At 40.0% G+C, this 25,331-nt stretch overlaps 1 protein-coding gene across 3 annotated transcripts in view; it reads right to left on the bottom strand.

The window, feature by feature from the left end:
* BARD1 (BRCA1 associated RING domain 1) overlaps positions 1-25,331 on the bottom strand; it is a 65,492-nt gene that overhangs the window by 5,760 nt on the left and 34,401 nt on the right. For all 3 annotated transcript variants that reach the window (XM_084779843.1, XM_084779845.1, XM_084779844.1), the window contains 3 exons: positions 20,488-20,596; positions 14,478-14,610; positions 13,770-13,859 (listed from right to left, as the gene is read on the bottom strand). In XM_084779843.1, the coding sequence (XP_084635969.1) occupies positions 13,770-13,859; positions 14,478-14,610; positions 20,488-20,596 (332 nt within the window). The remainder of the gene's footprint in view (positions 1-13,769; positions 13,860-14,477; positions 14,611-20,487; positions 20,597-25,331) is intronic.

Here is a 25,331-nt window from a genome sequence, read left to right as displayed (position 1 = left end):
TAGTGAGTAGGAAAGCCCTAAGCAGGGACATTAGCAGATAGTCACCACCAATGCCTGGCTGCAGTCTAGCTATAATATGCCCAAGACCAATCACACAGGATAAACCTAAGCAGCAACATCTTAGGAGGGAGATGGTGGTGGTGGTGGTGGTGGTGGGGTGTGTGTGTGTGTGTGTGTGTGTGTGTGTGTGTGTGTGTGTGTGTGTGTGTGTGTGTGTGTGTGTGTCACACTGCTAGGTTTATTGCATGCAACTAGATTTGAGATGAAGTCAAATGACTTCGGGCTTTGGTATAATGACATAAACTCATAAGGCTTAGTTTTGCTGCCTATGAAAGAAAACAAAATTAACAATATCACCTGTCTCACGGGTTTTAATGCAGAAAATAAAAAACAAAGTAACCCCAACCCAGAAAGACAAATGCCACAGGTTCTCTCCTGTGCAGTTCCTAGCCTCACCTCTTCAGATGTGAGGACACAGATGGTGTAACCACAGACACCGGGAAAGTGTAGAGACCTTAGGTAAGGGAGGCCCTTGGTCGAGAATAACAGGGTATAAGTGATAGAAGTGGAATATAGAATAATAAGGAGGGAAGTCAATACAGACGGAGGAGTAGGGATGAGGGACAAATAATGCCAAGCTTGTTTGATAAAGCCTCAAAGAGTCATATTATTTTATATTTACTTGAAATTATATAATAACACATATATGTATATGTATACATATATACATGTGTACAGATATAGAAATATATATAATGAAATTATATATATAAGGAAGTTAAGCCACTTGGGCTGATAATGTTCCCTTTGAAACTGAAATAGATGACCAAATCCCCTGTACCAGACACAACTCCTCAAAAGGAAACACCAGACTCTTTTTGAGGAGTTGGTCAGGGTAGTCCAAGTGTCTTCCAAAACAGTATAGATTATTACTGTAGCCCTTGGCTGCCTCTCAAGGGTTGGGCCTCTCCTGCTGAAAACATTGCAGTACAGCCTTCATGGTTCCAACAAATACCATGCAAGCTGCCAAGAGATATAAGCAATTAAACCGCCCTACCGAGCTGCAACACCTATGAACCAGGACAACTGCCAGCGTGGCAAGATATGCACAAAGGTGCCAATCATCAGATGTCTGATTGGACTTAAGGCCCAGGAGGAAAATCATGCCCAGATTGGAAACCTAGCCAGCATTCTGGGGCTAGTGAGGCCATGGGCCTTAGAAGAGAGAATCTTCTACCGCCACTTTGCTAGACCAGCATAATTCCTTAGCGCATCCTAAATTTTATCCTTATATGCACAGAGAGAAGTCTAACTACTATTCCTCCTTCAAATGAGCAAATGAGCAAGTGAGGACCATCACAGAAAAGCACAACTGGACACAACTGGACACAATGAAGAGATCAACAGATCATGGTGAGCCCGCCCACACATCTACAGCACAGCTCTTGCATCTGTGCCTCAGGGAGTATCACAAAAGAAGGGACAGCTGGAATACCACAAGTATGCTGTCAAACAGTCTCTCCTAGAAGCAGGGCAGAACAACAGTCCTATAATGGATATGTTAACATGGGAGAAGTCCCACCCTAAACAAAGAATTACAGCTACAGCCTGCTGGGAGGACTCAGCCCCTCCTAGACCAGCCTCCTTATGGGAAGGGTGGGCCTCAAAACCACATACACACAAACAACAGAAAATGACTCAGTATATACTTCCTTGTGCATGCACATACACGTGTGTATTTAACCAATATAAAAGCAAATGAGATTATTAACTTGAGAGTGGGGACACTGGACAGGTTTGGAGGAGGGTGACAAGGAGGGGCTAGAGAGAGAAAAGGGAGGAGAGGACTGAAATAATTATATTCTGATTAAAGACATTAAGCTGGGCATGATGGCACACACCTTTAATCCCAGCACTCAGGAGGCAGGGGCAGGTGGATGTCTGAGTTTGAGGCCAGCCTGGTCTACAAAGCAAGTTCCAGGACAGCCATGGCTGTTACACAGAGAAACCCTGTCTCAAAAAAACAAAACAAAACAAATCTCAAAATGGATCTTATAATAAGTTATCTTCACTATAAAAACAAAATCTCCAGACAATTTTCTATCTGTCTTTGAGATTATTTCACTTAATGACCTCAGTTTTATTAGAGAAAGCAAAAGGAAAGTAGGAACAATTACAAAAATCAAACTAGAGTTATAGTTCATATTCCTAGATATTTTAAAGCAGTTTTGGATACCAAACACGATATCCTCAATCACTGCTATCTAAAACTTATCCAGAAGAAACTCTTATCTATATAAACATATAGTGAGAATTAGATGGATATGCCAGAAATAAGTTAACATCCTAATAGGTGAAAAATTGCCACTGATTAGACTCCAATAAAGGGTGACACCTTGGTGTGTGACTCTGCAGAGAGCCACAAAAGGCTCATTTCTGAGCAGAATTGGCCCAGAACCAAGTTGTCAACCTGCTGCCAGCACCAGGACTGCCCCAAGTTGTGTTTGAAATAAAGAGAATCTAGTGAAGATGAGAAAAGACAAGCCATGTTGACAGAACAAAGCTGACAATGTAAGACAATCCGTACTTTCCAAGAGTGAGGGACAGCTCACTTCAGCCTGCCTAGATTTTGAGGTGACCATTTTTGAGCTTCTTTTATATTACTCCAAACTAGAATAATGGTAAAAAAACATCTGAGTTAACCTGAAAACATGAAGGAAAACACAAACAACAACAGTAGGATACCCTCCAGCCAGTCACATATGTCACATATGTCGGCAGTCTCTACCGTTGCTTGGCTAATTATGAAGCCCAATAGGATTTGCGTTTCTGTTACGGGATCAGTTGTGGAACTCAGGTCAAGGGGACCGTCGGACACCAGCAGATCCACGCTCTGAGATTCCCTTTTCCCTCTCTTCCAATCTGACTGCAAACCTTCAGAAGAGCAGGTTAGATCTGACCGACAGAGAGGCAATTTAAAGAAAAAAATTTTCATTACATTTTACATTTAGTTCAGATATACTAAAAGCAAAAATAATTGGACTTTTTTTTAAGCAAAAATGTTTGAATGCATACTTATTTCGACAACACAATTCTAGACCAATTTACCTTCATTTTTTTTTAAAATTGCTGCTGAAATATTCTAGAAGCATTAGTGGTTTGTGGTCGTGAAGTGAGATGCAAAATTTGAAGTGAGGTAGGAAATTGCGCACAGCTAGAATTTTAATTCTTTCATCTGTGGGACTAAATAAAAATGAAATATTAAATGTTGAGAGGAAAACTAGAATATCATTAGGGAAATATGAAAAAATGGACGTGCTTCTTGTTACTTGGGTGCAGATGAGTAGAGTATGGTTAGAAGGAATTTGCTGGTGTGCTGCTTCCTTCTTAACACCTGTACCTCTTTTCAAAACACCCTGTTCTCATTCATTTTCATTAGTGGAAAGCCATCACAGCAACATTACCTGATGAAATCTATGGATGCGGTGTAATCCAACAGCCATCCCAGGAGTGGAATGCATAAACGTTGTCTAATAATCTGAAAACATTAATTTCCCACTATTTAAATAATAAAATACTAATGAGCACAAGGCCTAACCAGAAAACGTTAAAAAGAATGTTTCGTGAGGAGATAAAACTATATACTAATGCTTTCTGATGAAACTGCAGGAAGACAAAACATTTGCAAGTATAATTTACTACATTTTTATTTTTAAAATAGCCCAACTTAAGTTTTTAAAATCATTTTAATTGCACATGCATGTGAAGGTCAGAGGACAACTTATAGGGGTTGGTTCTCTCCTACCACAATGGACCCAATGATCAAGCTCAGATCATCTGTCTTGATACCCACTGGGCCAATCCTGATGTCCCTCTAATTCTAACGACCCAGGATACTGGTGCTGTTCCAATGAAAGACCCTGACGATATTAGGGATTGCAGCCACTATCTGTGCTTTCCTGTATGTACCGTTCCCTGTACTTAGCAATGTGGTGGTGGTGGTGGTGGTGGTGGTGGTGGTGGTGGTGGTGGTGTGTGTGTGTGTGTGTGTGTGTGTGTGTGTGTGTGTGTGTGTGTGTGTGTGTTAGTTAGAGGCCCCTGGACTGCAGCCATCATGCTCGAGAAGGAAGCTGCAAACACTGGGTATGGGCTACTCGGGCTTCTGGCTTTGGGTCGAGCGTTTTTGTAAACTGAGGAACACACCCTGTTCTGTGTGTGTTTTCCATTGCCATGGTTCTTCCGCTACACTACTCACTAACAATCATTTCCTCAGTGGACGGCGTGCACCGTGGACTCAGCAGCACAGAGCCATGTGAGGAGCATGTCCTGCACCTCAGGCCCTAAGGGACCCCACATGTCTACAAGGCTTCTAAGTACTGTCTTGGGGATTACAGAATTTCAGCATGCAGAGCAAATTCAAAAATGGAGAATCCACAAACAATAGGATTGACTGTGCATTCTTTCCATTTCAGGAGGAGTGTAAAGCACAAAGTAGTCAGCTGGCTCCGAGCCGTTTAGCTGGGAAGTGTGGCAGAATGGGAATCTGAGCCCACGGCTGCTTAGCTTTCTAAAGCCTATGCATCTTACATACAAAAATACCTCGCTGGTATGCAAGCTAAACCGTGGACTCTAAAAGGCATGATTGTGAATATGTCATATGATTTTAAGCTGCTTTGAATATTCCAAGATGTTGCATATTATTAAAAAAGAAAATGTTAGCAACTGAATACCCCATTTCTCCCAAAGCTGAGTGCTGTCAAAGGACTTTTCCCTTCATTTAGGATCGCTAATGTGTACTCAATTGAACAAGAAGGGACTAGAGACGTTTCAGCAGTGACAGAGCTTGCTGTTCTTGCAGAGGATGAAAGTCAGATTCCACACCCACATCAAGAAGCTCACAACTGCCTGCACACCTGGAGGATCTAACATCCTCGTCCAGCCTCTGTGGACACCTGTGCACACATGCTCACACACACACATAAGTAAAAATAAAATATATTTTACAAATTCAACAGACAACACTTAAGAAATTTCCCATAATCCCCTATTCCTATGGTTATTAATTTGTTGATTTTGCCTTTATTTTGATGTTCAAGTATCCTTCCCCCGTTTATAATATTGTATAATTCGAGTTTGCTGAACCTAAAGTCCTAAATCTCATTGTTCTAACTTATAAATTATTGCTTGGCATGTATGTAATAAAGTATTTTAAATAGCATTATTTTAAACAACTGTTGTTTATGATGATATCTAATGTAGCTAATATCAAAATATTAACCTTGGCTGGGTATGATGGCTCACATCTGGAATTTCGGCACTGGGGAGGCTGAGGCAGAAGGACTGCTGTAAGTTTGAGGCCAGCCTGGATTGCAGAGTAAGTTCCAGCACAGCCTCTGGTGTAAGAATGAAACTAGGTTTCAAAAGAGAGGAGAGTGCATGCAGAATGAAGCTTACCCTATATTGAAAATGAGAGCCAACATCTGTGACTAAGTCAAATTACTATCCTAGCAACAACGCCCACTTATGCTGGCCATATAGTGTTTGTTAACAAATATGAACCTAAAAGGTACCATCAGTCTAGCCAAATCATCAACAAACTTATTCTTTTACACCTAAACTATTATTTTCATTTTCTATTACTTAGGCACACACACACCCACTCCTAATTCTACCTGCAGAGCAACACAGTCTTTAGGTGAACAACAGTATCACAATGCTGACTGTATCAGGAGCAGCCAGCACTGCTGCTACTTCATCTGCTTTATGGGCTTATTTGGACGATTACTTTAATGCCCACAGTGGTTACTTTGAACACTGCACCGCTGCCAATCAACAGAACACAGTCTGGATAGAGCAAAGTTGCTCAGCACAGCACTGGGAGACAGGAGTCACTAAACGCGGAGAGGGTAGCATGGTTCCTATCAGAAGGTGCTAGAACTTCTCTAGTGCTTACACCCCGTTCACAAAATCTTCAGCTTTGTAGTAGTTGATAAGTAAACCGAAGAGAATTTTTGCTTTTAAATTGGAAAACAGAAGCATTTACAAGTTGGACCGAACGCAGATCCTAATTTCCTGATGAGCAAAGTTGATGGTTGTGCTAAGTCCACAGGTACAGCCTATTGTGCTGGCTTCATATCAAAGTGTAAGGACAGAGTCCTCAGGTAAGAACTTCTTGTGACAGCCTGGCAATCATCTCAGTCTAGCACAATACACACACACACAACTAAACTAACATACTAAGGCAAGTCACGATGCCATGTCATTGTCATCCTGGGACTGAACCACATGGAAACTAAAGGACCCATCCTACAGCTAGGGCTGTTTTTCAAGTTCATCCTTCAACCATCTTTTTCTTTTGCACACCACCCTGAAGTAAACCAGATATTTATATTGTAAAACTGATGTGAAGGGTATCTGTAGGGCACAGATCACAAGGAATACGTGAGGCTTCTCTGATGCTCATTTTGCTCTAATAAAAACAGTAAATAACCCTTTCTCTTGCAAGAGGTAAGTAAAAGAATCATGTGACTGCTGCACGGGGGAAGGCAGTTCACAGTACGTCTTCATTGTGGCCACCATGTGCACAGAACGGTCCACTGCCTCTGCCCACCCCATCAGTGTGCTGCTTCTCAAGTTTGTCAGGATGTGAGTCAGTTCTGCTGGGCTGATGTAGCCATCCCATCCTTGTCACAGACTGAGAAAACAGAGCTTTCTTCTTGGCTATCTGTATTTTCTCCTTTTCTAGCCACATGGTCTAGTATTTTGGGAACTTATCCTACAGTTTGACCGTATCCTACAGTTCAGCTTCTACTGGGTTTTGACTTAGTGACCTCATGACAGCCCCAACTTCTTTGTTTCTGTCATGGCGTCACCATCTTCACCAGATAGAGGCAGCCGCCTTGAATTCAGCACTCTCTTCTTCATTTAGGTGATCAGCCTTACATGAGATACTCTCAAAGAACCTTTCAGTAACTAAATGACATAGTACTATCACCAATGAAACTGAAGCATCAACTAGTCAAATACCACTTACTTATTAAAGCCAAAATAATGGATATTTGAAAGTTTTATTTATTCCATAAAAAATGGGCAAATGGCAACAAGAATTCTTAACCTACTTTCCATTGGAGCTTTTTTTTTTTAACCTCTAAAATATGGTACCGTAAAAACATTCCTACTCAACACTCTTTGTGTGGGAGTTTCAATCAAATGTCCATTGTCTGATGATACATCCTTTTTGTCATGATTCCACGGATGTGTTTCAATCTTTCATTGCAGTAGTTGACACTCATATCTTAGTGATGATTCCCAAAGTGAGACAGAATAAATTATTTTGCTAACATCAAAAAACAAAACCGTCCCTATCCACTAATTCATATAAAGCATAATATATACATACCATAACCCGCAATCTCTGTACATACATCATTAGGTTAAGAGCTAGCCATTTACCAACCACCTAATGCTACCTCTTAGAATTTTTTTTTTTTTTAGTTTGTTTCTTTGTTTTGTTTTTTAAGGTGCGGTGGGGGGGTCATTTGCTTAGTTGTTTGCTTAGTTGTTTTATTGTTTTTCAAGACAGGGATTCTCTGTATAGTCCTGGCAGTCCTGGAACTCATTCTGTAGACCAGGCTGGCCTCAAACTCGGAGACTACTTGCTCTGCCAATTATTTTATATCTATCATAAATGCTTAATAAAGTCCATCATTATGCTACTAACAATTTGGCAGGAAGATATTCATAAATTTTCCATTTGAGGAAAAAGGAAACAAATTCAAAATCACAGTTCTGCTTGTGTTCTCTACCAGTCATTTTCAAGTGCATTAACTTGCTAATTACACATGTAGACAAGGACCTCCTCGGCCACCAGAAGTGCACATACTTTGTGTCAAGCCACTATTCTTATGTAAAGTATGCTTTCCTTTATCCTTGCTACCTTGAATGTACTCTCTTAAGATGTACCTGGAGCTATCACTCTGAGGGGATAAGAGTACAAGTCACCTGTGCAAAGATTTGTTTAGTCCAGATGAATTCCTGACCATGCCCCTTCTGTTTCATGCTGGGTTTCTTTTGGTCCAGAAACCATGTTATTTTTTTGTGTGCAGGAGAAACACAATTTCCAAAGTACCACTGAGCTCAAAGGCATTAATGTAAAGTCATTAGGGCCGCTCTGGACACTTTGGCAAGGCCAAAAACTTTTGCATCGACATGCACCTTGTAACTATCGGGGCTACATCAGGATTTAAAAAAGAAAGAAAGAAAGAAATTTATACTATGCAGAAAAGTATTCCTATATTCTAAGTTGTTAGCATCCATTCCTGTCTCTAGCTCATAAAAACATAATTTATAGATATCTCTTCGTCTTAGATGCATGAACCAGAGATATGATCATCAATTTATATTGAGCTGAGTCATTTTTCTGAAGTTCAAAAGAAAAGAATCAACAAATGAGATAGAGTAAAAAGAAGTACCCATGAACCCACAGCTATACAATATTATTAAAGAATACAAAAACATAAACAGAGCTTAAGGATAAAGCCCACAGGAAGAGAAGCTCTCTCTGTCTTACATGGGAAGCAAAAATAAAAACAAAAACAACCACCAAAACATGTCTTTACTCTCTTCAGAGGGTAGAGCAGCACATTGGTGTAGACTTTAACAAGCCGCCAGCCTTCGGGGGCTTATGGCTCCTCCTGACTGAAAGCGCACAGGATTAAATACCGCTCTCAGTCAACACATTTCTTTTAAGAACGTTAAAGCACAGGAGCATGTGCACCACTGCATGTCAAAACCCAGAGTCTGAATAGATAAGGCATTAGGAGTAAACTAGGAATTTATGTCACTCAGAATGACAATGAAGAGACATTCATGGAGTTCCCGTCTGGTTCTGTTCAAAATCCACACTCAGGCTGTAACACCAAAGGAATCTTTCTTTGCAAAAGCTTCTGTATCAGCTTTTAGTCCTATGGACTATGATTGCACTAAACTTAAAAAAAAAAAAATCACAGGAGGAGCCATTCTACACAGAGACAAAATGGAAAATAACAAAGTGCATTATCACCACACTTTCTCAAGGGTCAGGGGCAGTTAAGCAACAGAGATATGAGCTCACTGTATGAAATACCAAGAGTGAAGCAATAGTGAAATGAAGGCTGAAGGTAAAAAAGAAAACCAAATGTTCTTCATGCTGTCCTAGGCGGGTTTCTCTGTTGCTGTGTTCCTAAAGCCACACAGGAAGGAAAGGGCTTACTTGTCTTACATGTCCTGATCACAGTCCCTCCCCAAGGGATGCTAGGACACACATTTTGTGTGGTGCGGGGTGAGGGTTGGGGGTGGAGGGATGAAGGGATGACACAGACACTGACAGAGGCAGGAACTGAAGCCAACAATGGGGGGATGCTGCTCACTGGCTTACTCTCCCTGGCTTGCTCGGCTACCTTTCTTACATGGCCCTGGCCCTCCTACCAACAGGTGACACCGCCTACAATGAGGTGGGCTCTTCCATAATAATCCGTAATGAAGAAGATGCTCCACAGACTCACCCACACACTAATCTGATGAAGGCGTTTGGATTCGCAATGGAGACTTCCCCTTCCCAGATGACCCTAGCTTGTATCAGGTGACAAAAACTAACCAGCAATATGTCACCATACACATCCAGTTTGTAATACGACATAACACCCTGTCACAGGACAGGAGATTTTGTCATAAATATTGTGTTAGTATTCATTTACTTTTTTCTATAGTCAAGACAATGTTCTAGACATGAGCATATTTATACATGAATATATACTTGAAATATGCTTAATTTATAAATATGCTTAATATATTTAAAAAACCCCACCATAAAATGTATTAGTAGATCATAAAAATTTTAAACAAAACTTGAATATCAGTACTCACATTTATACTATGAATAATAATATTAATATTGTCTAATGTTTAAAGAATATATTGTCTAATGTCCAAAGATTCTCATGATAATTAGAAAACTTATGTGGTTTTTCAATCATTTCTATAACTGCAACACAAATCTATTATATTATTTGGGAAACAATTACAAATGCAGGTTTTATTTTCTCTTTTTATGATCAAAGCTTTGAGCTGTCCAACTAATCTTAGGAAAAGACAAAGAAAAACTATTTTCTAATTGGTATTAGAAATGTAAAGGTTTGAATTCATTGCTACAGGATGCCTATTGTATTAATAGGTAGATATCCTTTTGAAACTGTTAAAAATGAATTAGAATATGGGCACCTTGACTATAATCCCAGCATTTATACTCAAGGCACAGGCAGGAAAACCCAGGGCTTGAGGCCAGCCTGGACTATACAGGAAGCCCATTTAAAAATGAAAAACCATTCTCTTCGGTAGCCGGCCATGAATCTCTTCTGTGTACACTCACACACTGGCTGTTATTATGAGAAAAGAAACACTGTTTATCCGGGCCATTCTCCACTTCTTGCTACTATAACATTCCACTTGTAATACTGACTTCAAGTAAATTATCAGAAAAATCTGGCTGCTTGATGAAGCAATTTTCTTGATTCTTAGAGAATCTCTTGACGGGAGAGTTCTGTTTTGTTGTTTGTTAACTTGTTTTCGAGATTCTGTGTAGAGCAGCTGGCTGGGAACTCATTACACAGCCAAGTACGGCTCTGAATTCCTGCTCCTCGTGCCTCAGCCTTCCAAATGCTGGGGTTACAGGCCTGTGTTATATGCCCCACCCAATGAGGCACTGGACACACGCTTTCCTAATTACTCTTCCTTTACAGAAACAATTTACTATCTATTTTTATTTTATTAGTTGGCAAAGTTTATTGAGCAAAAGAGAAATTACCCTCATCTTTATAACTCTACAGCACTTTCAAAGGCCCATTTAATAAAGAAACTCTAATTAGGAAGAATGGCTGTTAAGCTGATCATAAGGTTACTTTAGGCCATCACTCAAATCAACCAGCCAATCAGAAAACAACACTGAAGAGTATGCTCCCTGCTTTTCCCCACTGAGTTCACAAACTAAAGTCCAGAGTAACCCTAGCTCAGTGAAGTGGAGAGTGGTCTGAGACACAGGCGGGTGTCCAGGTGGAGGTGAGCCAGTCCAGCCAGTCACTGAGGATACTGTCTCAGAGAGTAAGGAAGGTGGGAGGCTGTGCCTGATGTCAAGCTCTAACCTCCACACACAAGGACATGTACATGCATGATGAAAATTCCTCTGCAATTCATTTGGCTTATGGAAAATACCATAAAAAGTTAATATTAAAGTTTGTAAGTGGTCACTCCAATTAACAATTGTATTTACCAAGAAGTTAATGCTTACCCTCAAACACAAAAGTTTAGTAAGTCAGGCACCTTTGTAATTAAATTTGAAAATAGTGATCCCTTCATTTTTCTCTAATATATATGATTTCCAGATAGTTCTGAATTACTCTGAAATATTTTCCAATAAAATTGAAGTACCTGACACTAAACACAGACAGAGGGATTCTCTGATAGCAAAGAAAGACTCTGAGAGCATATGACTTATCTTTATAAACCCAATGGCCCAGGGCCTACTTAAATACTTGTTGCAAACTTTGAACTTATTTCTCTTCGGGCTCTATTAGAAAATATGAACATACAAACTCCAATAAGAGATCCTATCTCCAAGCTTGGTGTGGTAGCACACGTCTTTAATCCCAGAAAAAAAAAAAAAAAAAGAGATACTATCCCTCTTTTGGTTTTTGTTGTTGTTTTTTGTTTTGTTTTGCTTTGTTTTTTGTTTTTTGTTTTTTTTTTTTTCGAGACAGGGTTTCTCTGTGTAGCTTTGGCTGTCCTAGACTCACTTTGTAGACCAGGCTGGCCTCGAACTCACAGCGATCTGCATGCCTCAGCCTCCCAAGTGCCACCTCTTTTGTCTTAAAAGAACCCTTGGTATTAGAGGATGTTGTCACTACTGTGAGACTCACCAAACAACACACTATTAACTCAGCTTGAGTCCATCAGTGATTCTATAAAAATGACATAGTCAAGCCATTAAAGAGACAAAACTCACATTTCCGACAGAAGGTGGGTCTTATGGACCACAGCCTGTATGCATAATCAAACGTCAGTTTGGCAAATTCTTAACACACAGACAAGTTCAGAAGCATCAGATTATCCCACACTGCACATAGTCTCTTTATTAATAAGATTTTATAATTCTGAAAATCCACTAGTTCTAGCCTTTGGCGATGGTTCTCCCGAAAGAATCTACAATCTCTGGAGGCATTTGAAGCTTTAAACATTGAGACCCAGAAAGGCTTACTTAGACAGGAAATGTAAAATAAAATTCAAAAACAGCCATATTGCCAATGAATACAATTATCATGCTCCTCAAACTGGTTTTGACTGGGAGCAACTATTACTCGAGTGAGGAAAAGCGGGCAGGCGTGGCATCTCATCACAGAGTCACACTCCAGAGAACTACAAGGAGGAAGTGGAAGCTGAGTCTAAAAGGACATGAATACTGACACCTGACATCAAACCCTCTTCAGATCAACTTCAAACTCATGATCTTGATAATTACTGTACTGTAAGGCCTTCAAAGCACAAGGCTGATATTTTTAATTAATTTTAATATATGATGTGCTTCTTAACAATACACCCACTCTTCTGCTTTGGTATAATTATCATTATAGGAGACTGCAAATGTCCAATGTTAGCATTCAAGTCTAGCACAAGATCCTCACACCATCACAATACAGAGCACCTCTGTGTGCACAGCTGTGTGCGGCAGGTCTGGGTGACCGTGGCCTTCAGCACCTCCGTGTGCACAGCTGTGTGCGGCAGGTCTGGGAGACCGTGGCCTTCAATCATTCTTGAGCATAAGCAACATCAAGGTTCCCAACTACTGAGACTCCCTGTCAGCCCTTTGCGACCATACTTAATAATAGCTGGTGCATCTGCCATCGTGTTTTAGCTATCATACCCAAAAGTAGACGCATCAGGTACCAAGGGATAGAAAATAAATAGGAATGGGGAAAGAGATATGAGAGTGTTTGAAGGGAGAACAGGGAGGGGAGAAATGCGATTAAAATATAAACTGAAAAATAAGCAAAAAAGACAATAATTAGGAATATGCTTTTTAAAAAAATTCTAAGTGAATACTAGGTTAAGAAAAACACTGCAACAGTAGAATAGGTAGAAGGTAGCTCTGGGGGGATGGCATTTGACAGCCAACAGAGAGAAAGGGATACAGCTTCAGTGGAGGGTGAGGTAACAGCTGCTGCAATCACCCAGATCAGGTAGAGTGGAACAGTAAAGCCCCCAACAGCTGCCTAGAAACACTGAGTCAATCACAAGATTAAAAGATATTATATGGGTAATTCTGTAGGAATCTCCCCCCGCCCCAGACAAGGTTTCACTGTGTAGCCTTGGCTGGTTGGACTTGCTTTGTAAACCAGGCTGGCCTCGAACTCAGAGTGCTGGGATTAAAGGCGTGCGCCAACACGCCTGGCTTAAATGGAAAGCAATAAATTAATTTCACTTCATAGATACACCATGCAATAGATCTAAAAGGTGAGTATATTTTGTTATATGAATCATTTAACATTAATATGGCCTGTTTTAGACTTTAAAGTTAACATGCTTACATGCTTGGTGTTGTAGAATAAAACTACTTTAAAATCAGAGCATATTTATGCACATTTATTGTACACCAATGATATGTGAATCCTTTTCAAAACAGTGATTATCTCAAAGAAGAACATACTAACTAGTGCAGTAATCCTTCCAAATCCAGTACTTACAATCAAACTTCAGGACCCAGCATCCATTGAGAATCCCAAGCATACACTTCAATGTACTCTGAGCTTCCTCAGGAACAATGACATGAGTTACTAAGATACAAAGAAATCAGTAAGGAAAACAGAAACAGAAACAAAGCAGTTCTCTAAGTCTATTTTATTAAATTACATTTAAGTTTTCTTCAAAGGCAATTTTCACATTTAGTATGTTTCACTTATTTAATATTTTTTAATTTGGCCATTAACATGAAAAATCAGATCATAAAACACACCATAAAACAGTATTAACAAATACAAATCTTTCAGCTTTTTTCAAATAATTTATGATATTATAATGGGAGATTACAATTTCAAATAATTTATGATATTATAATTTGCTATTACAAACTCAAAAATGCATTCTTGTCACAGTGCTCTATCCCACAATACAATTAAGGCTTAACTTTACAGTCCTGTTGAGGATGTATTGGGTAGTAGTGCACTTCCATACTAGCACATGAACAGCCTGGGTTTTTCCCCCAGGACCACAAAAACAAAATAAACACTTTACATTTCTTCAGTATATTAAAACTGTGACGCATAGAAGCATCTTAGATTACCAGATGCAAAATAGATAAGCACAACTCAATGCTTAAAACATATACAAATTATCAGAGGTCATTCTTTAAATTAAGGAACTTAAAATTCTTTTCTACCAAACAAATTCCTCACCTGTACTGTCAAACTCAGCACATCTTTTAGCCTTAAGAACTGTCTCAAGTTTGCTGAGCATGTTCTGTTGTTGGGAAGAAAGCCCACTGCCTACAAGCATCAATGGCCCATTCTTTCGGTGCCCAGCATTCACCTGTTAGTGGAAAATGGAGAGGCACCATGGTAAAAACATGTAAGGAACAGAGAAGGCACACACTCACCTGACATGAGATCTGCTTTATTAATCACCTTATTCCAGTTAATAATACCCAGTAATTCTAGTGAATCAGCGCCTATCACCCTAATACTGAACGCACTTGAATAACTATTTTTCTGTTTAGTTTCCTCTCCAGTCAGTGTTAATTTGGGCAGCTCTCTCCACCCAAGCAAGCTTCTTTCCCTGATGCTGAACTGGATTCCTGTGGGGTTTCCTAATTTCATCTTGTCCACAGGAACCATTAAAATACAACGTTAAAATTCCCATTAAATATGACCATTTCATATCCCTCCTCCAAAGAGTTAAACCCAAACTTGGTCTATTTAGTTTAAGCTAAGATTATTTTGAAAACTCAGCACTAATGCTAAAGAAAGAAAATCAGCTTTTAACGTTGAAACAAAGAGATGAACATGGGCAAGAGAACTGAGGAAAGCAGCCGCGCAAAGGAGGGAGCCCTGCTGCTGCTCAGAAAGAAAGGCCGACTTACAGAGACTAGTGCTTTCGGCTTAACAACTGAACTCAGCCCTTACAGGAGGAGACAAACAGACAGCACTGGTGAGCAGCATGTGAGACGAGAAGGGACAATTCAGAGGAACAATGACACCGTGGAGCATCCGACACTGAACAAACAGAACTAGAATGAGAGTTAGACAAAGCGGCTGTTAAAGAGAAGGAATGATCCAGAGAGGAAAATGCAAACCCAGCAAGCACTATTGGACTAAGGACATGATGCCACACACAGCACAGGACGCTGGGTCTGTGCACGCAGGAGTGCAATGTGGACTGGAGGGCGGAGCTTTCTAACGCTCTGCAGAGAATGAAGCAAACAGCAAAGGCAGAGGCATCATCTCAGTTCAGCAACTAGACAAGAGGAGGCCAGGATTTAAACATTAACTTCACATGTCAGAATAGTGACAACTTATCAAGACTCCCTACACATATGACAGTTAAACAGTTGATTAAATCTATAAACAGTTGAACTCAATTCATTAGAAACAAATCAGATCTACTATATAGTAAGCATACCAAAATATCATGATAAGCTTTTCAAACAGCAATGCTTGGCCCTTATGTTCAGAAAGGTAAATTATTTACTTCCTTATGGTTCTGATAACAAAAGTTGGACTGGACAGATACACACACACACACACACACACACACACACACACACACACACACACACACACTGAGAGAGAGACATTATCACATTCCCATATAAATACATTGCTAGTCTCTGTAAGAAAACACATCCAAGTCAACTCCAAACAGTGTAAATACTCCATAATATAAAAATAGCTCATTATATTTTTAAATTGTTCAATTATAATGATATTAAAAATCAATTGTCAAAAATTCTTGTCCTTTAAGTAAGTGCCATCAAAATAGTTTTGCAGAACACATTACTTCTTGATTTACATGAGGCTGCTTTAAGCTAAATTAGTTCTTTGCATTAAATGCAAAAGTGAAACTCTATCATTTCTAAATATAGCATATAATACTATTAGTGCCAGCCAAGGGGAAGTATCAAAATGGGTCAAGCATTTTCCTATACAAACTGGTACTAATTTCTTATAGTTAAGGAATGTGAGGATAAAGCATAAACAACTGCAAAAGTCACATGTTGACCTGGGATTGCATATCACAGGTACTGAGGGTTTAATTCAAGTAAGGGGTCTCAAAGCCATGATGCTCAAAAAATCCAAAGGTACTACCCTCACATTCCTTGGCATTAAATAAACTCAATATTTAAATTCAATACAGTATTGTCCATAGATAAAATAATAATAATAATAATAATAATAATAATTATTATTATTATTATTATTATTATTATTATTATTATTAATAAATTTATCAGACTAGTGGGGCTAAAGCATCTGAAAAGAGGGCTGAAAAGATGTCTCGGGAGCTAGCAGCCAGGCCTAACAACCTGAGTCTGAGCCCTATCTAAGCAGCAGCAGGACAGAGTGATTCCTGCTGCCCAAGGTTTGGCCTCCACATGTGTACATAGTATGTGCACATCTAGGCACATGCACTCTCTCCCATAAACATAAGTAAAGACAAGAGAAAATCTTAAAGAATCAGGAAAGACTAGACAAGACAGACATGCTGCCCTAAGGGGCCATGGGCACAAGTCCCTAAGTGATCATGGCACAGAGTGAACAGAGTTAAGAGTGGAGGCTCTTTCTCAGCTAAAAGGCAGTGCCACCAAGTCTTACTCAAAACACAGTTCTGAATGAGACACGGATGGATTAAACTACTTCTGCTTATCATCCCGCCCTTCAGCACATCCCCTGAAGCAGCTCCTCAGTAGGGTTTGCAATAAAAACATTCTAGACTCCACTATCAAGCACATGTATGCCATGTGGGGACCAGAGTGCAACAAACCCACAGCTCTCAGGCTTGAAAACTTGCTCACACAGTACTCGCCACACTGTTCTCCATGCAAGGACCTGGCACAGTGAACAAGTCCCTGCCTCACGCAATTTATATTCTAATGAGGAAGAGAAAAATAAACTAGAAGGAGATCATGAGGCCATTGGAGCAACTAGACTGTAAAGGGGAACAAGGGGGTGGGTGAGGTGAGCAGACGTGGGAGACTGCTATTCTTAATAAATGGTACAGCGCTGGGGGTGTAGCTCAAGGGTGGACTGATTATCTGGAAAAGATAAGGTCCTAGTTTCAGTATAAGCAAATAGCTGACCGGTACAACCAGGTCTGGAGGAAACAGGAAGCAGAATATAGGTACTCTGGCTCCTCAAATCTGTTCTTGGTAGAGAAAACAGCTATAACATAGGACCTGAACGACAATATATTTGATAGACTAAAGACCCAGCATAACAGTCGGGTTGAGCAAATGAAGTCTGGTGGTGGCCGGGGCATCACATTCCAGACATCCTGACTGCATATAATCTACCATCTCCACTTACACAGACTTGTTCATTATCATCCGTTAGGTTCCTAAGCCTCTTATCAATCATTAAGAGAATTAGATTGGCCATAGTGTTGTATAACCTTATCCTTTGAGGCAGAAGCAGGTGAGCTGCAAGTTCCAGGCTATCCTGGGCTACATAAGGAAGGTCTATCTCAGCAAAAAGACGTAAGAATAAACTCTATGTCACATGACACACAGAGTGTGTCTTTTAGATTTCAAAATAAAAATCTTTTCCTGAAGGTGAGTACCATATTCAGACTCCCAGAATACCATAATGGTGTCTGTATTTCTGATTCATTTAAAATAATCCATGATGATAACTTAGATGACGATCTGGCAGGAGTTCAAGTACAAATGAGTTAAATGAGTACCAAGTTATAAAGTATGGTGGAACTGAATGAGGCCTGACCTAAGACTTAAGAAATCTGAGTTCTAACTGGTCCATTAAAAAAAAAAAAATAATGTCTGGTTAATAATCCTGGGCAAATCACAACCTTTCGAGGTCTCAGTTTTCCCACTTTTAAAAGCTAGAAATTAAAGTGCTGACTTTTAGGTCCTTTCAGTTCCCACACTGTCATTTGGAACGCATTCATCAGACTGTAGTCTAAAGCAAAAGATAAAGGGTTCTCGGGATATGAAGGTAACCACCCATGATAGCACCTGTGACTACACCAAATTATAACTGCGCCAGGCTAAAGCTGTAACTGAGCGATGGCATCAATCACTACGTCACTGCCCTTTCTGGGTGAGAGGGAGCTGCAGAACAGCTCTGGCTCAGCTCAGCCTGACGACCCAGCAAAGCAGCCTGGGTTGAGTGAGTGAAGTCTGGTAGTGGCTGGAGGTATCATATCCCAGACATGGCCCCTTAACAGTTGCAGCTGACCTACTAGTCCCACTAACACAGACTTGCTTATCACTCATTAGCTTCCCTAGCCGCGTGTCACTCATTCAAACAATAAAAATGCTTGCTCATCGTGTTGCATACCTTCTATCATCTGAACAAACATGAAAATACAGTGAGCTCACTGGGTCTCCCTTCTCTCCACCCTCATCTCATTGCCATCACCCATAATTTCAGACTGCACTAATCCTAGACATTACTGCAGCAGCCTGCACTTAGCCTGAGTTTTTTACTCCTAACTATCCTGCAGACCAGCTTGTTCTAGGTATAAACACACTGCTGATGCGCCATTAACTCTAATGGCGCTGGTCCATTAGATAGGCTGGTCCCAATCTAGCTTCTCACCCTGAAAGTACTTCAACATCCTCTACATGCTCCGCACACTAAACCCTACAGTTCTTTATGTTTCTGAGGGCTTCTTATGCCTCCTTTCCTTTAAGTAGCTGTAGCAATGGGCCATGCTGGATTTCCACACAAAACCCATTCGCCCCATTTTCTATACTAACAGATACTAGCTTCCCTTCAGGTAGCCACCCTACAAGGTCTGCCCATCTCTTTCCCTGAATACGTCAAAACCAATTTGTGGCAGGTTCTAACCAATTAAATAAAAGAAAGATCTCCATGGCTCTGGCTCTAAGATCTTCTTTTAGCTGGCCACTGTCACATCTGGAATTGTAGCAACCAACCTACAGGCACAAGGACACATTAACAACAGAGCTGCTAAATCAAGGACAGCAAGTTAAAGAAAAAACATGGGTTCTCTGTGCAATCACAACTGCCAACAGGATGATCTTTATAACAGTCAAATGTTTCAGAACTGGAGAGTTCTGTTATTTTCCACAGCAGCATTCACCAGTTCTTTCCCTCAGACACTCTGTCACCTTCTGTGAAGTTCTTCCCGACAGCTCCTGAAAGTGAGCTTGCTTCTGCTGCACACGTTATAGCTGCTGCACATTTCATTGCTTTTATTATATATTACAACTTATAATGGACTCTTTTTTTTTTTACATTTATATCTTCTACTTGGCTATGGGCTCCCAAGGAATGGGTCTTTTTTTCCACTGCCTCTAGCTTGCACTTCTCGTCTAATTCATAGGTTCCTGTAGCCAACTGCTATGTATCAGTTCCATCAGCAGATTTAAAACTGGAGCAGAAATGAAGGATTCCCCACCTCATGCCAGCAAACAGATTCACCATAGGAACCCCAAGAAAAAGTACTACTGGGAAAACATACATAAGCTTACTATTTCTTCCAGACCTTCAGTGCTATTCGCTTAGATGGAGTCACGTTGGCACTTGTCTCTCACAACCCTAAGTGTTTTTCTTCCACTCTTGCACAGACTCCCTTTCGTAAATCAAAAGAGCAAATGCTCAGAACAGAATAAAACACTGTCACTCCTGCACTCTGAAACCTTTCAATAGCTTCCACTCTCAGGCTCTCGCTGTCTTCAGCAATAACATAGTCTGCAATCTTCAAGCATGCCCCTTCTTCTAGTCGAGGGTCTCTATACAACGTCCTCTATGTGGCCACCTGGCTGCCTCCCCCTCACAATTCAAGTTGCAGTTCAAATTGGTTCTTAATAGGCCCTCACTAATGCAGTGTCCTTCAGTGCACCTCCACCCAGTTACACACTACAGACCATCCTGAAAGCACTTGTGTACCCACTTCTGAAACAACTGCTTTATCAATTTACATGTCCTCAGACCATCTTTTTTTCTCTACCTCTTACTGGAAAGCAAGTTCGCTGAAGTAAGAGTTGCTTCAGTCAAATTCACTGTTGTATGAACGCTGCCTAAAATACAAAGGGTTCAATAGTATTTCCTGATACATCTTTGAAGCCGTAGTTGTCAGTCTCCGGAAGTGCTTGATAATTGGTGAATGAAAGCTATCTGCTAACTGGAAGTTTTCATATTATGTTCCTTTCATAACCAAGTTCAATAAAAGACATAAATATTCCAAACCTAAATCCATACTTACCACTGAGCACTGGCTAGTTGAGACTGCTTCACTCTTCTCTGGCAGCAGCAATAACGATCTTATGTTTTCGTTGTCTGTATAATCCACAGGCCGCACGCCAAATATGTTACTGGTAAAATATGTGCAAAATGGGTTTAAGCAAATAAAATGTATACCTTTATTCTTAGCAAACAGCTCTGCTTCTAGAACTACTTTTATCATCCTTAGTAATACACAATTGTTAACTAAGGTGACTCAGCTCACCTTAGTCGTGAGAGTATACTATCAAGTGCTACTGAATTCAGAGAGGAAGAAAAGAAGGAAGCCACACCACGCCATTCTCTAGGGACTCGGCCTCTGGTGAGGACCCAGGTTCACCTTAGCTCTTCCCTGCAGCTGCTATACTCTTTCCTTACAGCCCATCTCCATCTCTCCGTGACACTGCTGACCCACAGAGAAGCACAGCCTCTATGCTAGGCTGGGACGAGGATAGGAAACCTTTATTCTCTTTCCTGCCCTCCATTAAAGTCTCTCCAGACTCCAGGCTGAGTGCCCCTGCAACCTGTCCACAGGACCCCTCCTCCCAGCCCACTTCCATCCCTTTAGGGCTTGGTCTCCTGGAACAGACCCAGGTTCCCCTAGCTCTTCCCTATGATGCCTTTCCGCCCTTCCTTCCAGCCCATCTCCACTGCTCTGCTCCTCCCCACCAAGCCACAGAACATCTCTCTTCCAGAGACCCTGAGACTAGGAGTCAGAATCACTCTCTGCCAGGGATCCCGGGGCCACCACACTTGTTTGGGACTCAGCTTCCTTCCAGCCCACCTCCATGCCTAGGGCTTAGTGTGGACCCAGGGTCTCCCTAGTTCTCCAGACAGTGGAAAGACAGCAGGAGATTAAAAAAGAAGAAGAAGAAGAAAGAAAAAAGAAAAAGGAAAAAGGAAAAAGTATCCTCACGGTCTCCTTTAGAAGTGTGACCCAAACACAGTAACACTGAAACTTCAATACTCCACTCTTGTCAATAGACAAATAAAAACTAATGTAGTTACATAACATCATAAATGAAATGGACTTAGCAGACAATTATAGAATATTCCACCCAGACATTAAAGAATATGCTTTCTTGGAACTTTCTCCCAAACTGATCACAGATTAGGATACAAAGCAAACCTCAACAGATTTTTAAAAATTGAAATAACGCCCTGTAGCCTATCTGATCCCAAGAGTTGAACCCGGATATCAACAGTAGAAACCACAGACAGTATACAAACTCCTGGAAGCTGAACAACTCACTATTGAATTGAAAAAAAAAAAAAAGTCAAGACAAAAACCAAGAAGGAAATTTACAACATTTTATAACTAAATGAAAATGAAAACAAAACATAGCCAAGCCAATGGGACAAAATAAAGGCATTTCTAAGAGGCAAGTCCATAGCACTAAGCATTTCCAGCAAAAGTAGAGAGAGTTCATATTAGAAACTCGGGGACACATGGGGAAGCCCTTGAACAACAAGAAAGGGCACCGTAATAGTAAGTAGAGGGCAAGGAAGGGCCGAGCTCAGGGCTGAAAGCAGCGAAACAGACAACAACAAATAAAAGGAATGGATGAAGTGAAACTGAGTGGACAGGGAGATGGGCGGAACCCAGGAGTTGGAAGGGGGGAATAATACTATCAAATACATTCTGAAAAAATATTTTAAATTAAAAAAGTAACCAACTTTTTTAAATGGAAATTTTCATTTTGATACCAGTCAAGGGAGTGTGTTAGCCAAACAGAACTCATATGTAAATTTTTCATAATTCTGTATTCTTTGTATTCATATTTTCATTTCCTAATGATTCTAAGTTATTAATCACCGTAAGTGAGATACTTTCATGTGCAAACACCAATCATTTAGTAGAGCTACCACCGGTGCTATTGCTTATATAAACAAATACAAATTTAGATTTATTAACAGAAAAGCCATATGGATCCACTATAAGGAAAATTACACAGAATAAACAACTAATAAAGCAATGAGGCACTTTTATGTGTGTGTATATGTGTGAGTGAGAGCATGTGTATCCATCCAATCATGGCCACTGTAAAGCAAACTACTGTGGTTCAGAGAACAGCCTGATGCAGACTTCAGAACGCATACTGCTTTACAAGTCACAGCATGTTGTACTGGAAGAGACTTCAGAGATCATAGTTTGACCTATTATTTCACAGACCATAAGACAGAGCAGCAGATTCCACTGATCTGTTCTGGTCACATCTGCCTTGTGTGCTCAGTTACACTCAACACTGCCCACACTGAATATGTCCATTGTAAATAATTTGCTAAAGGTACAAACAACACTTGGTCAACCATTCGTCCTCTTTACAACTTGAGAATGCTTTAAAATATATTTTAATATGCCATACTATGGTATTAAACTTTTAAAATTAAGTTATCCTTTATAATCTCTTATGATTTTTAAGAATACAGTTCCTTGCCTGTCAAACACGCACGGCACTCTAGATTTGATCCCAAGCACTAAAAACAAGTGAAAATATAGTGTGTTAAACGGGAAACAAAAACATCAACAAGCCACTATACCGATACTATGAACTGATCTAAGTGTGCAGAAAAGCATTTTAAAGGAAAAAGGATGAAACTCTAGGGGAAGAAGGCGAAGGCAAAGTGTCAACGTTGTTTGATGAGTCACAGAAGTCACACACATAAGTATCTAAGCCTCTCCAGAGTCAATGACCTTGGTGAAAGCTATTATAATAGCATCTTGGGAAAAGAGAGCTAGTGGATTAAGATAAGAAATGAGCCAGGGCAAATCTCTCATGACAGCTATTCATGACCACCAGGCTCAGCTGCTGTCTTCTTTGCAGTGCTGAATAAACAGTGACAAGTCTCCCTTCGCAGGCTCCTTCATGCCCAGGTCCGCACCATGTACCTTCCTTAGCAGCATTCTTTCTCCAGACAAAGTAAAAGGCATTTTAGGTTCCTGGTCACTAATGTGACAGAAGCTACTGTTTCCAGTTACAATGGACAATGTCAGAGCATTTCAAAAGCATCACATGCACTCTATTGGAGACTTCCCAATTTCATATTCTATCATAATCACATAGCAACTATACTGTTTCCTCATATACATGATATAAATGACTATCACAAAATAGAAGCCTGATTTGAAGAATAAATATCCTTAAACCAACTGCAAAATGGATAAACAAAGTCATAGTATGCTCTGTTTTATATGTATACACACAGAGAGCACATGAGGACTAAAAGGATATTTTACACCTCAATGAAAAGCTTAATCAAGTGAACTTTAATACATATTAACTAATGACATCAGCATAGTTATTTACATAAGCAGAAATAAAAGTTCCCTATGACAATATTATAAAGATGATAAATGAAAGTACTTTACAACAGATCACCATCAGGTAGGAAGGAAGCGGTCTGGGTCAAATACTTGCATTCAGAAGAATTTCTTTATAAACTGTCTAGCAGGATTTTTAAATAAGGTATTTATAACATCTTATTTAAATAAGATATATACAAATTACAGAATGACACATTTCAATACCACTGGTTCCAGGAAAGGTTAAGGCCAGGCCCGCTACATAGAAGGCATGGCCTACAGCACTCTGTCATAATTTTGTGTTTTGTTACCAGTTTCCAAAATATGGACAGACACAGGTTTACAAGCAGAAATTTAAACAGCAAGCAAAGATGAGGTATATTCCTGTCTTACTATGTGGACACACACAAAATGTCCTTTCTTCCCACGATATTTGAATGGATTAATACTTGGGTACAGGAATAGTGTGAAAATTAATTGAAAATTCAAATTGCTTATCACTTTTTTACAAAAGAGGCATCTGAAGGGAAAGTAACACGTTATTGCCCACACCAGTCACGATACTACTAGTTACAATAGTGGTAAACTTTCCCCATCATCATATAAGAAAGGTTCTTAAGATTACAAAATTAACTCAAAAGACATAATTTAGTATTTTATTAAAAAGGCCCACAAGAAAGTGCACAATGATTCTTTTCTGAGTATAAACGCAACATTCTCCATTTTCTGGTATGAAGTGTAATCCTTGACGCTCACATCAAGTATCTGTAAGACGTGTGTAGAACTTTTTTCCTTCTCCACAAACCACTAGAGTAAATACTAACTCAACAAATACATACAGAACTGATCAGGTATGTATCAAAGCAAAGTAATGGGGTAAAATGTAGGTAAAGTATATACACCGGGAAATTAAATGGCCCTGGGCCAAGACTGAAAGTTGGCATACGGTAGATAAATGTGAAGAGCCTGAGGAGGGCTAAGCAATATGGCTGCTGAAAGGCGGCCTCTACTTGCAGGGAGCTGAAGCCTCACTATCTGAGCATGTGTGACAGGTCCATATATCAGACATATGAAACCGAGCAGAGGAGGGAAGGAACACTACAGCTGTGAAAATGTACAATCAAGTGTGTCTGGATCAGTGCAATACCAACAATACTTACGGTATTTTCAGAATACAGGTTTATAAAATTATGTGTAGTTCTTGACAATATATTCATAACTTCCACCATGTATCACTCCCAACCATTCCTTTAATGCTTTGTATCAAGGAAAAATCCCTTAAAATTCAGTGAACTGAACTCCATATTACACAGAGATAATATTCTTCATGCCTTAGAAATTCTTCTAAAAATGCTGTTTTCCTGGTTACTGGAGCACATTCTATGATCACTAACCAAACTCTATCCTTTTATTAATTTTCTCTACTGATTTATAGGCCAGTATATTAGCAGGTTTTATTACTTAATACCTCTAGCATGTGCCTGTCCCTACTGCTTGCTCTGTGATTTTACTTTAAGTATGTG

Source organism: Acomys minous, assembly GCF_964271855.1.
Source record: "Acomys minous genome assembly, chromosome: 4".
NCBI classification, from domain to species: Eukaryota; Metazoa; Chordata; class Mammalia; order Rodentia; family Muridae; genus Acomys; species Acomys minous.
The sequence above is the reverse complement of the archived record's forward strand: the minus strand, read 5'-3'. Positions and strand labels throughout refer to the sequence as shown.